We start from the raw sequence: 12,519 nt of genomic DNA, 5'->3' as shown, positions 1-12,519 counted from the left end.
AGTACCACTCAGCTGGAGCTTAGCACTGTCTTTATTTTCTCTTTACTTATCTAAGTATACTTTCAAAGATATTTATGCAACATACACTATGTAAAAGACACTGTGCTAGTCACTTTAATATATACAAAGGTGAAACAGGTTGACACCAAGATGAATCAGACATGACTCCTGCCTTCAGTGACCTCATCATCTAGAAAAGTAAGAAATAGATTATATAGGTATATTTCTGTTTCTGTATTAACATATAAATATTAGTAATTGCTAACAGTTATCAAGCTCTTACTATATGCCAAACACAGTTTTACACTTTTACAAGTAATTCCTTTCATCAAATCCAAGGCCATTGATTTTAAGAAACACCATTACCGTCATTGTAGTACCACTAAGGAAAAAGAAACACTGTTTACAGATATAACAATGTTGATTGGAAGATGAATCCCAAACAGCAAAGATGTTAATACATGAGAAAGTGCAAGACTTAGAACTGATGACATATAGTAACTCATTTAATCCTCTCAACAATCCTTCAACTTAGGCAATGTTATTGTCCCCATTTTACAGATGAGGAAATTGATAGAATTCAGAGATATTAGGTAACTTTCCCAAGATTACACAGCAAGTGAGTAGATAAGTGGGGATTAAATCTACATGAATCTGATTCCAAATGCCATGCTCTTAGCCTCTCTCAAGATCTTAGGATCTTGGATTATTTTATGTAATAGGGTGTTCAGGAGTGCCCAAATCTTTTGTTCCTGATGTGGCTTCATTTAAAATTGAAGAAGAATATAGGGACCTCTATTAATTCTTGAGATAAACTGAGTATTTACTTGAGATGAGGCTTGAAATTACAAAGCAAAAAACAGTTTTGAAAATAATTTGTCTGAATTTTACATAAAATGGTTATAATAATCAGACTAAAAAGTAGTTAATACATCTTACCAGTATCAGCCAAGAGGCAATTGATTTTTTTAAATCTATGCATCTATAACTAACCACATTGCATGTAGTGTAATGTTCCTAACAGAATGATGCAGACTGGACAAGAACTTAAATTAACTTTGGCCATGAGTGTAGACATATTTTTTTTTCTATTTTTAAAGAGAAAATTAGTAGTTAGTGGAAACTATCCATCAAAGTTCTCTTTTTTTAGACTTTATAAAAAGAAGTAGCAACATCTCTATGGAGAATATTGAAATCCTAGTACTACATGAAGTATTGCAAATAATCTTTGTAAGGAGCCAAAAGCAAGTCAGCCAAAAGCAAGAAACTACATATTTTATCTTAAGTAATAACCAGCACAATCTATTTTTTAAAAGGTAATGAGTTAAGAAATAACAACCACATACTACATTGTTTTGCCTATAAATTATGAATTACATTTAAGAACAAGCAGCAGTTAAATGTACTGTGGGCCAATTGCATAGTCATGGATACCAGAGACTTAATCTGTGGAAATTTAGCAAAACAGAATTAGAAATGTCAAACAGAAAAGATCTCATTAAGATAATTCTTCCAGAAATGAATCAAAAATTCTGACCCAGCTGTTCAAATCTTGAGTAGTCAAGATGAGATGGACATAGCTAAAAAATCTAACCATATTGTTTCCAGAAATGTAATACTGGAAACACCTACATAAAAATAACCAGATCACTAGAGTGTTAGTTAAAAATGAAGATTTTGATCTTCATCCCAGACCCACCATATCAGTACTTCTTTGGGTAAAACTCAAGGACCCACATTTTAACCAAGCACCTCCACCCACCAATGATTAAAACCATGCTGGATTTGAGAACCATTGCATTAACACTTGACTCTTCCCCATCTAGTACTTTAGGATTGGTGGCAGAAGTGAACCAACCACTAGTGGTTATTTTTCACCAAGTGTCAGAGATTAAATGTTTCATTTGATAGATATTTATGAAGCAGTGTGGGGACACAAAAGAAATGTGAGCTCATGTATTCAACTGTATTGCAGTTCTTGCATGTCAGATAAACAAGTGTTCAACATGATTAAATGGAAGTAATTTGTGGTTGTGGAGAAAGAGAATTGAGGTAATCCTGGTAGCTGTGAGAATAAAAAGGAAGGGGTTACTCCAGAAGTTATTTCAAAGAAAAAAATAAATTGATTGGTTCAGTGGCAAATTGAACACTAATGTTAAACAGAAGGGGAAAAGTAGAATACCTTGAGTGGCGAATGTGGATAGCAGAGAGTAGGGAGGTACTAACATGATGATGGAATGTGAAAAAACTCAGGAGAATCCAGAAGATGGGTGTGGAAGAAACTGAGCCTTTTGGGGTTGGGCCCTTTTACTATCACATTTGTAAAGATGGTGAATTGAATTTTGTTACTAAGTTTATATATGAATGGATTTAACCAAATTGAGATCTAATAAAATATTATTTTCTTTTTACAGCAATTGTTCAACTGTCAAGCTCTAAGAAAACTAAGTATTCCTGACAATGACCTTTCAAATCTGCCAACCACTATTGCTAGTTTAGTTAACCTTAAAGAACTCGACATCAGTAAAAATGGTAAGATTCTCATTTCATCTCTAAACAGCTTGAATTTTTAACTGAAAATATGTTTTAATGTTTTCTCTTAGCAAATGATATACACTTTTTCTTTGATTTTGTTGCAACTCTAATTTAATTTTTGTTGAAAAGCTAAATCCTGAATTATAAATTGAAGACAGAAAACTTCTCTCCCCTCTTACTAATGTCCCTGACTCACTTGGGCCTTATTTCCCTCTGCATTCAGATGTGTGATTTAATCTTTTCTAGACAATTTTACTGACTTTACACTGCTTATTTTCCTCATTCTCAGGGTAAAATTTTTTCCAACATGTCTCAAGTATCACCTGCTCAATGAGGCCTACCCATTAACCCTTCTTGGAATTGAATTCCCAGTTTCCTTTACTCTGCTCCATTTTTTCCTGTAACACTGACCATCTTCTCAGTATATATGATTTACTGATTTTTTTATGGTCTTGTCTGTCTTCTCCTGCCCCAAAATGCAAACTCCATTATGTGGCAGGAGGGATTTTACTCTGTTTTGGTCACTAATATATCTCAAACATTTAGAGCAATGCCTGATGAATAATAAGTGCTCAGTAGTATTTGTTATATTTTTGGCCAAACTTGTTATGTCTGGTGATTTTATTGATATTCATGTTGACGATCTTTTCTTCTAAATGTTTGTGGGAGTCTCCTGTGTCCTAATACGTTCATTAAATCCTCATTTCCTTCCATGAAAACTTGGCTAACTGTTTTATTACAATAAAGCAAGGATCAGTCAAAAAGAGTTATGTATAGGCACTATGAGGATATAAAACATGACCCCTTCATCATTAAGCTAGTCGGTTAAACTTTGTGTGTGTATGTATGTATTGCTTTGGTAACTTCAGGCAATATGCTTGGTGCCAAAGGAACAGGAATCAACAAAACAGATCCCTGCCCTCATGAAACTTACATTCTAGTACATGTGTTAGACATTAAACAAATAATTATGGATGATTAAATAAACAATTGAATGTGAAGATACATTGGAGGTGAAGGATATGCATACTAGTAGGACATAATCCAGTCAGTGTAGTTAAGTAAAGTTACCCTAAGAAATGATAACCAAGCCCAGACAGGACAAATAAGAGTTGTTAGTCAATGGGTATAAAGTTTCATTTGTGCTGGTTGAATAAATTCTAGAGATCTGCCATCCAACCCAACATAGTTAACAATACAATATTGTGCACTTCAAAATAACTGATCTTATTATACACTAGAAGCATACCCTATGTCCCTTCCCTGTTTTATTTTCTTAATAGTCTTTATGAGAAACTGACATACTATATTTTTAACTTGTTTATTTATTGTCTAAATTCCCCTAACTAAAATTAAAATTCAGTGATGTTCTAATTTTTTATTGTTGTCTTGGTCACTGATACATCTCTGCTGCCTAAAACAGTGTGTGGCACATTGTAGGAGTTCAACAAAATATATTGAATGAACTCACGAATGAATGGTCCTTCTGGAACATTGAACATTTGTTGAAATGTACCAGTTTAAGTGGCTAGTGATTTCTTCAATTCAAGTATATGAGAGTCGTAGAAAAGTTTACAGTATCACGGGGGAAAGAAGACTAACACCTACAAATAATCAATGATCATCAGAGTTCAAGTAATGCATATGGCTTGAGGAATTCCATGAAGCACAGTAGCATTTGAATAGAGAGCATTTCATTTGAAGGAAACAGATAGAGTGCCTGGGACTTCCTTGGCAGTCCAATAGTTAAGACTCTGCACTTCCACTGCAGGGGGCACGGGTTCAAGCCCTGGTCGGGAAACTTGAGATCCCGCATGCTGTGTGTTGCAGCCAAAAATAAATAAATAAATAAAATTTTCAAATGGAGTGCAAATGGGGGACACACACATCTTTCTATACCAACTTTATTTACCACTTAGAGCGTTTTCAGGAAGCCAATCCTAAAAGGACCATTTGCCAATTTAGAGAGAACAGCAACTAGATTTAGGCCCATTGAAAGATGACATAAAGGCCTACATTTATTCTTTTAAAAATAGATTTACAGGTCACATATTATTATGAATTGATAGTTCTGTACTTTAATAACAAATAATGCTATTTATATACATTCACACATCAAATTCTATTTTCAAATTACAATTTCTGAGAAATGTCATATGGCCAAATATAACACATCCCTTGGCCTTCATGCAGGTTTGGCTGGATAGTTCATGTAAATAAAAAAAGCTATCTTGTTCTTAAAGAGAATCAGAAGAAAATTCATCACCAAATATAAACACAAAACTCCTAAGAAATATGACATTTTTATGAGCATTATAATCATCTCCCAGCGGTCCTCTTGCATCAAGAAATTTGTGTTGTCAGTATGTAAACTGCAGGTTATACTCCTACTTAGAAGTAAGTTTGTGAGCAACATTAGAAGTCCTAGTAAGTAGTATTTAGGGACTTTTAGACTTTTAGCTATGCTTATGATTGCTATATTGTGGAAAAAGACAAAGCAAAGCATGGCAAATCATTCTGCAAGGTTAGTATAGTACTAAAGGTTTAATGAACATGATGACATATCAGCCATTGCTAGAAGTGACACAAACAGTAAAAGATTTCAACACATCAGTCCTTTCACAAAATCATACCTAAAAAGCTGTCACTGAGTTCTGTGGCAGAGACCTAGACAGTTACTTAAGGAGCATAATACATCCTTTGGGAATCTGTCAAGTGAAGAAAGAGCAGATAGCAGAAAGTAAATGCAGTGTCAGCATCACAGTTTGACAAGGTTAGAATAGCCCCAGTGGAAAAGAGTCAAGACATGAGACAATATAATCAGTATTGGGATTTAGGGACAGAAAATGAATGTTTATTTGGAGGCAGGGACTCATGCAATTGCTAGTCAATCTAGGCAAACATTTGCCTGACTTGTGTTGGAATTTGATGAGTGACCCTTTATGAAATTAATTCAATTGGAGGCTGAGGTTAAATCTGATCTTGGTTGTGCCTGTGCCTCCAATCTTTACTTGTCATGTCTAATTCTTCCACTTATCCTAATTCACCATTTCTCCTTCCATAATTTAAAAATACTACTTTATATTAAAACCTTTAGATAAGTGAACTATTGTGGGCAGAAAGGTATCTAGAAATTTTTTTTGTGAATAGCTTTCACTACCTCTCTAATCACACTGCCAACTAACCCATTTCATCCCCAGGTAATGCCAAATTATCATTCTCAAATGCATCAGGCTGGTTACTGTGACATAAGAAATGATACTATTTTCTCTGCCCAAAATATTTCTTTCTCCCACTGTTGTCCCTCATCAACCAGAGTCCTCTTCACCTTTAAAAAGACATCTCTGATGTTATGTATTCTGGGAAACTTTCCTGACATCCTATACGCAAAGAGAATTAATTGCTTCTTCCTCTGTATATCTTTATACTTCCATCTCACTTTGTAATTTATTTTTTTAATATTTCAAAAGGTAAATTTTATTTTATTGATATTTTCAAATGTTTTGGCTGTTTAAAAGACACAATTTTTATTATTGAAATATAATTGATACAATATTATGTTAGTTTCAGGTGTACTACATAGTGATTTGACGTTTGCATACATTAAGAAATGATCACCAAGATGTCTAGGAACAATCTGTCCCCATACAAAGTTATTAGAGTATTATTGATCATATTCCTTATGCTGTATATTACAACCTTGTGGCTTATTTATTTTATAACTGTAGGTTTTTACCTCTTATTCCCCTTCACCTATTTCCCCCAGTCCCCATGCCCTCCCCTCTGGCAATCACCCATTTTTTTCTCTGTATCTCTGAGTTTGTTTTCATTTTGCTTTGTTTTCTAGATTCTAAACGTGAGATCGTTCGGTGTTTGTCTTTCTCTATTTCACTTAGCATACTACCCTCTAGATCTATTCATTTTGTTGCAGTTTCAGAGTTTTTTAAGGCTGAGTAATACTCCATTCTATATGTATGACACATCTTTATCCAATCATCTGTGGATGGACATTTCAGTTGCTTCCATATCTTTGGTATTGTAAATAATGCTGCAATGAACATTGGGGTGCATATATCTTTTTGTATTAGTGTTTTTGTTTTCTTTGGAAAAATACCCAGAAGTGAAATAGCTGGATCATATCACAGTTCCCTTTTTAATTTTTTTTTAAACTTTTTACTGGAGTATAGTTGATTTACAATGTTGTGTTAGTTTTAGGTGTACTGTAATTTAATTTCTATATATCCCTATGTATTTGACAAGATTGTAAAACCCTTGAAGTCAGAAACTATCTTATTCATTTCTCTATTTGGAGCTACTAACACAATACCTATACATGGCAGGTGCTCAGTAAATGTCTGGTAGGTAAATAAACATTATACTTTAGCATTCTTTTAAAATATATATTTTTATATTATATTACATTAGGGATCCTGCATAGTATAGGGTCCCCACCTCTTATACTAGGGTCTGTTAAATATGTAACTGAGTGCTGGAAAAGACAGAAATGATGCTGCAATAAGTGATGAGTAACCACTAAAATCAGCTCCAACCTTCCATATAGAAATATATTTAATATTCTTGTTCTTGGGAGAATGACTACTTCATGTCAAGTTTTGACCTTTCCCTTGAGTTTTAGACTGGTATAGCCAACTGCAGGCTGGACATAGTTACAATATGTTCCATAAACACCTCCTAACATAACGTATTTAAAACGAAGCTCATCATCCACCCTAATCTGCTTTTCCTCCATTATATCCAGTTTTCTGTTAATGTTACTATTATCCACACAGATATTCAATGCAAAAATCCATTCTTTCTTCTGACTCCCATATGCATTAAGTCACCAAATTCTACCAATTTTACCTCCTAAATGTATGTCTAGTCTGTTTCTTTCTTACCATTCCCATTGTTACCATGTTAATTTAGTGTCTTGTCTGTTTCCAGACTGGTTAACATAGCCTTCTAATTGGTCTCTCCCTCCCATTATCGCCACCACCATTCCCAAACCTATCCTCCACAAAGTAGCTTCAGCACTTTCTAAATTGTAAATATGACTAGGTGGCTCTCCTTCTTAAGATACTTCAGTTGATCAAGGATAGAGCATAGGCTCCCTAACACAGCATTAAAAGTTCCCACAATTGACCACCTACACTTCCATTCCATCTGCTCATCTCACAAAGACAATTTGTACTTTTTAACTTTATGGTCTAGATATTGAAGAGCTGCCTCAAATGTTTAATGCTGTTGCAATAACTCTGTGACTCTATTTATATAATTTCCTCTGCCTAAATCACCTTTCACACCTCTTTTCCACTGGTTAAAACTTACTTATCATTCAAAGCTCAATTTAGTATTGAAAACACTTGACACTTGGTTATATTAAAATATTTAGGTAGGGACTTGCCTTGTGGTGCAGTGGTTAAGAATCTGCCTGCCAGTGCAGGGGACATGGGTTCTATCCCTTGTCCAGGAAGATCCCACATGCCACGCAGCAACTAAGCCCGTGCGCCACAACTACTAAGCCTGTGCTCTAGAGCCCGTGAGCCACAATTACTGAGCCCGCCTGTTGCAACTACTGAAGCCCACGCACCTAGACCCGTGCTCCACAAGAGAAGCCACTGCAATGAGAAGCCCACGCACAGCAAGGAAGAGTAGCCCCAGCTTGCCGCAACTAGAAAAAGCCAATGCGCAGCAACGAAGACCCAACACAGGCAAAAAGAAAATTATGTACCTTTAATTTTTTAATGGTAAACACTTTAAGCATGAAGAAAATAATATGAGACAGTAGTGTGACCACCATGTAGATTAAAGTGATGGCATTTATTATAGATAAAACACTCTAGCTTTTTTTAAATGAAACTTGTAAATTCTCATCTCCATCCCTTTTTCCTTCCTCTGAGTTAGTGTGTTTAAAATTTCAATGAAGTGCTAACACATTGTGTATGTTATTCTGCAAGTTTTCATTCTACATTACGTTTCTAAAATTTGTCCTTAATGATCAATGTGAATATGATTGCACCAGCATAGTACCAAAGTTCCCACCGCTCCATATCCTTGCTAATACCTGGGGTTATTCGATATTTTAAATGTTGTCCAGTCAGATGGATATATAAGGATGGCTCAGTATTTTAATTTATATTTCATCAATCACCAGTGAAGTTGGCATTTTTTCATTTCTTTTTATTAGCAAGTGTAGAGTATCTTTCTCTGCAAATTGACTTTTTGGTCCATTTTTATTTTGGATTGTTTGTTAGGTTCTTAGTGATTTGAAAGATTTACATACTGTGAACACTAATCCCTTATTGGTTAAATAGGTTACAAATATCACCTCCCAGTTTGTGGTTTGTCTTTTTGCTTTGCTCAGGATGCCATTTGTTGTAGAGAAGTTGCCAATTTTAATATACTAAAATTTATCACTCTTCTCTTTTGGGCTGTAGTTTTACAGCTTATTTAAGAAATTCTTTCATATACTAATATCATAAAGATGTTTGTCTACATTTTCTTCCAAAACTATTAGTTTTCTTTTCCCATTTAGGCCTTTAATTCATTTGCAATTTATCTTTTGTGCTATATATTATCAAAATTTATTTTTTCCATATGAATAGATGATTAATTGTTCCATCAACATTTGTTAGTCTCTTTTTTTCTCACTAACTTATAAATATACCTATTTTACATATAAAAGACATTTATCCAAACTCTTTGTCTTGCTCCATCAGCTTACTTGCCTATTCTTGTACCAATATCACGTTGTTCTAAGCATTATAACTTAATATTAAGTTTTAATATTTGATAATAGAGGTCTTCTTTCTTTTTAAAATGTGTCTCGCTGTTCTTGGTACTCAGTTCTTTATATAAATTTTAGGTTAACTTGTTGAAGTTCACAAACAATCTATTAGAATTTTTTTAATTGGCTTGAATTTAAAGATTCATTTGGGATGAATTGTTATCTTTGTGATAGTCAGTATTGTAGTCTGTGAACATGGTACTTACCTTTATTTAGATCTTATTTTGTGTCTTTCAATAAAGTTGTTTTCTTTCAAGAAAGAGCTGCACACATTTCATTAGAGTTATCTCTGAGTAGTTTAAGTTTCTAGTTTTATACATTGTATTCCTTCTATTTTTATTTATTTATTTTTTCCAGCCATGCTGCACGGTATGTGGGATCTTAGTTCTCTGACCAGAGATCGAACCCATGTCCCCTGTAGTGGACGGAGTCCTAACCACTGTACCGCCATGGAATTCATGTATTCCTTTTAGAAATTTCAAGTAAATTTTAGTTGATCCTATATAGAAACATTGCTAATTTTGATAGTTTGATCTTACAATCAGCCATGGTGCTGAAATATAAATTCTAATATATAACCAGTAGATTCTTTTGAATCATTGTGTATAAAATCATATCATCTGCATGTGACAATTTTATTTTCTTTCCCATCCTTATACCTTTATATCTTCTTTTTTATTCCAATTTTATTTATTTATTTTTATACAGCAGGTTCTTATATACATATTAGTGTATATATGTCAATCTCAATCTCCCAATTCATCCTACCATCACCCCCAACCCACTTCCCCCTTTGGTGTTCATACGTTTGTTCTCTACATCTGTGTTTCTATTTCTACCCTGCAAACCGGTTCATCTGTACCATTTTTCTAGATTTCACATACATGCGTTAATATACGATATTTGTTTTTCTCTTTCTGATTTACTTCACTCTGTATGACAGTCTCTACGTCCATCCACATCCCTTTATATCTTCTTGATCACTTTTTTATAAGTTATAATTTCCTGGGAAATAATCTATTCCATCATCCAGACGTTCAATTTTATTGTAAAACATTGTCCATAGACTTCTTTTACACGTTTTATAAATCTCTACCATATCCATGGCTGTCTCTTTCTTTGTATTCTTAACGTTTTTTAATTGTTCCATCTGTCTTCTATGTTTTTATCTCCAATATGGCCAGAGGTTTTTCTACTTTGCTAATCTTTCAAATAATACTTTTTTGACTTATTTGTCTCAATACTGGTTGGTTGGCTGGCTTTTCCTCCAATCATTAATTTCTATTTTTCTACTTTATACTGCAGCTTTTTTATTATGCCCCTCCTACTTTTTACAGTTTACTCAATTGTTTTTAGTATTCCAATAAACTTGCAGCTTTTTTAGTTATATTATTTTTATTGAAATATGTTACAGACTACATAGTCTGGATTATTTCTCTTTATTCATTGACTTTCACATTGTGGCCTAGGATATGGTCAATTTTTAAAATATTCTTGGTTGCTTATGATAAAAACACATATTCTCAAGATTATTGAGAACAGGCTAGGGATCATCTAATAATATTCTTTATTCTTCCCTACATTATAGGCTTTTCTAGGACAAATACTGTATCTTAGTGATTTCTATATGCTTGAACATTGAAAGCAGATTTCAACCTCTTGTGTTCAATAAAGATTCTAGTCTTTCTTTTTAAGAATAAGTACATTAACCTTTATCTTTCTTGAGAGAGAGAGAGAGAGAGAGATGTAAATAAATATTCATGCTGCATGTAAATCACCCTTCCTCTCTAAGGAAAATTCCCAAAAATTACATACAGCAATCCATGGGTAAATCATTGGCTTTCCATGCTAATGGATCTTTTATCCTTTCTTCCTCAGAATCTTAATCCAACAGTAAAACTATGATCTTATGTCCATCAGAGATAACTGCATTTTATGATAGTGTGGTATCTGAATAAATAGTCTATTCCTGTTTGCAGAGTTGATACATGGTCTTAATGGAGTAAATTGTTTTATATGATAAAGCAAGATAATGAATGATAAGGTTTAATTGGGCAGTGATTCTGTTTTAAGTCTGATTGTTGATTTGTCATAGCTTCAGAGAGACTATGACACTCTAATTTAAGGACTTTAATGAAAATGAAGTAATGTGAAAATGCTTCCTAATTCTGCAGCAATTAAGTGATTTTTCTCTCATCCTCTAAAACTTATTTCTATACAAGAATGAATTTGAACAGCATCATAGTGGGCCAAATCACTGTTGTTAGTTATAATGAAAGGCGATCAGAGTTGAAGGTATTATTATGTGTTTTACTGACTTGCCAATTATTCTACCCCTTCGCCAAATGCATCAAAAACACTGAAGACAAATAATGTCTTCAGCTTTCAGTGAAGAGGAGGAGTTTCTCTCAAACACACCAGAGAAAGAAGATATAAGTAACCAGTTAAATGATGAAAATCTTTAAAATTTTGAGCATATTCAGAAAAGAATAGAGACTCTAGCAGTGTATATATAAATTCTTAAGGAAGTCTATTTTGGGATGCCTTATGTGGGTTGGGGAGAAAATATTACCCTGCAGTTGTTTTCAATTAGCAATAAATATGCTCTTTGATGTTTGGCAAATCATTAGGCCATTTGTTTAGAGTAAAGCTTATTATTTTGTCCTATTAAATACCTCACTTCCAACGCTCTTAATGTGCTATTTATCTGAAAATCACTAGCACTTCCCTCACTGTAAGACTACTTTCCTTTCTACAGAGTCTACTTCTGCCCAAGATTATAGTGTTAAAATAGAGGATTGACTCCTCTATTTCCATAGAGGAGTATGATGGCAACAAAAACCAGGTCTGTTCTCCTGCCACCTTCTTAGCTAGATACCAGGATTTTTAACTCTTTCTAATGTCTTCATGAGGAAATAAAAACAACATATAATTTTTATGTGTGTTGCCAGCACTTACTCCATGGGAGATAGAGCTTCCAATCTGGTAATATATTTAAATATAAGGGAGAAAGGAACTGTTCCCATCCCATCATCCTTCTGACGTCTGTGTTGGGCTCTGTCACCTAGAGTCAGCAGAGTCTTTCCTGAGCTGATTGATTAACCTGTCTTCGTGTGCCCCTGTAATTCCTAGAATTTGTAAAATAATAGAATTGGACTGGCAGTGAAGCGTTGTGAGTCCTCTCTCTACTAGGCCAT

At 34.0% G+C, this 12,519-nt stretch overlaps 1 protein-coding gene across 2 annotated transcripts in view; it reads left to right on the top strand.

Annotated features, from left to right (window-relative positions):
• The window catches only part of LRRC7 (leucine rich repeat containing 7), a 497,118-nt gene that overhangs the window by 214,597 nt on the left and 270,002 nt on the right, over nt 1–12,519 (top strand). For both annotated transcript variants that reach the window (XM_033865102.2, XM_073788430.1), the window contains exon 4: nt 2,415–2,532. In XM_033865102.2, coding sequence (XP_033720993.2) covers nt 2,415–2,532 — 118 coding nt within the window. The remainder of the gene's footprint in view (nt 1–2,414; nt 2,533–12,519) is intronic.

This window comes from Tursiops truncatus, chromosome 1, assembly GCF_011762595.2.
Source record: "Tursiops truncatus isolate mTurTru1 chromosome 1, mTurTru1.mat.Y, whole genome shotgun sequence".
In the NCBI taxonomy this organism is placed as follows: Eukaryota; Metazoa; Chordata; class Mammalia; order Artiodactyla; family Delphinidae; genus Tursiops; species Tursiops truncatus.
The sequence above is the reverse complement of the archived record's forward strand: the minus strand, read 5'-3'. Positions and strand labels throughout refer to the sequence as shown.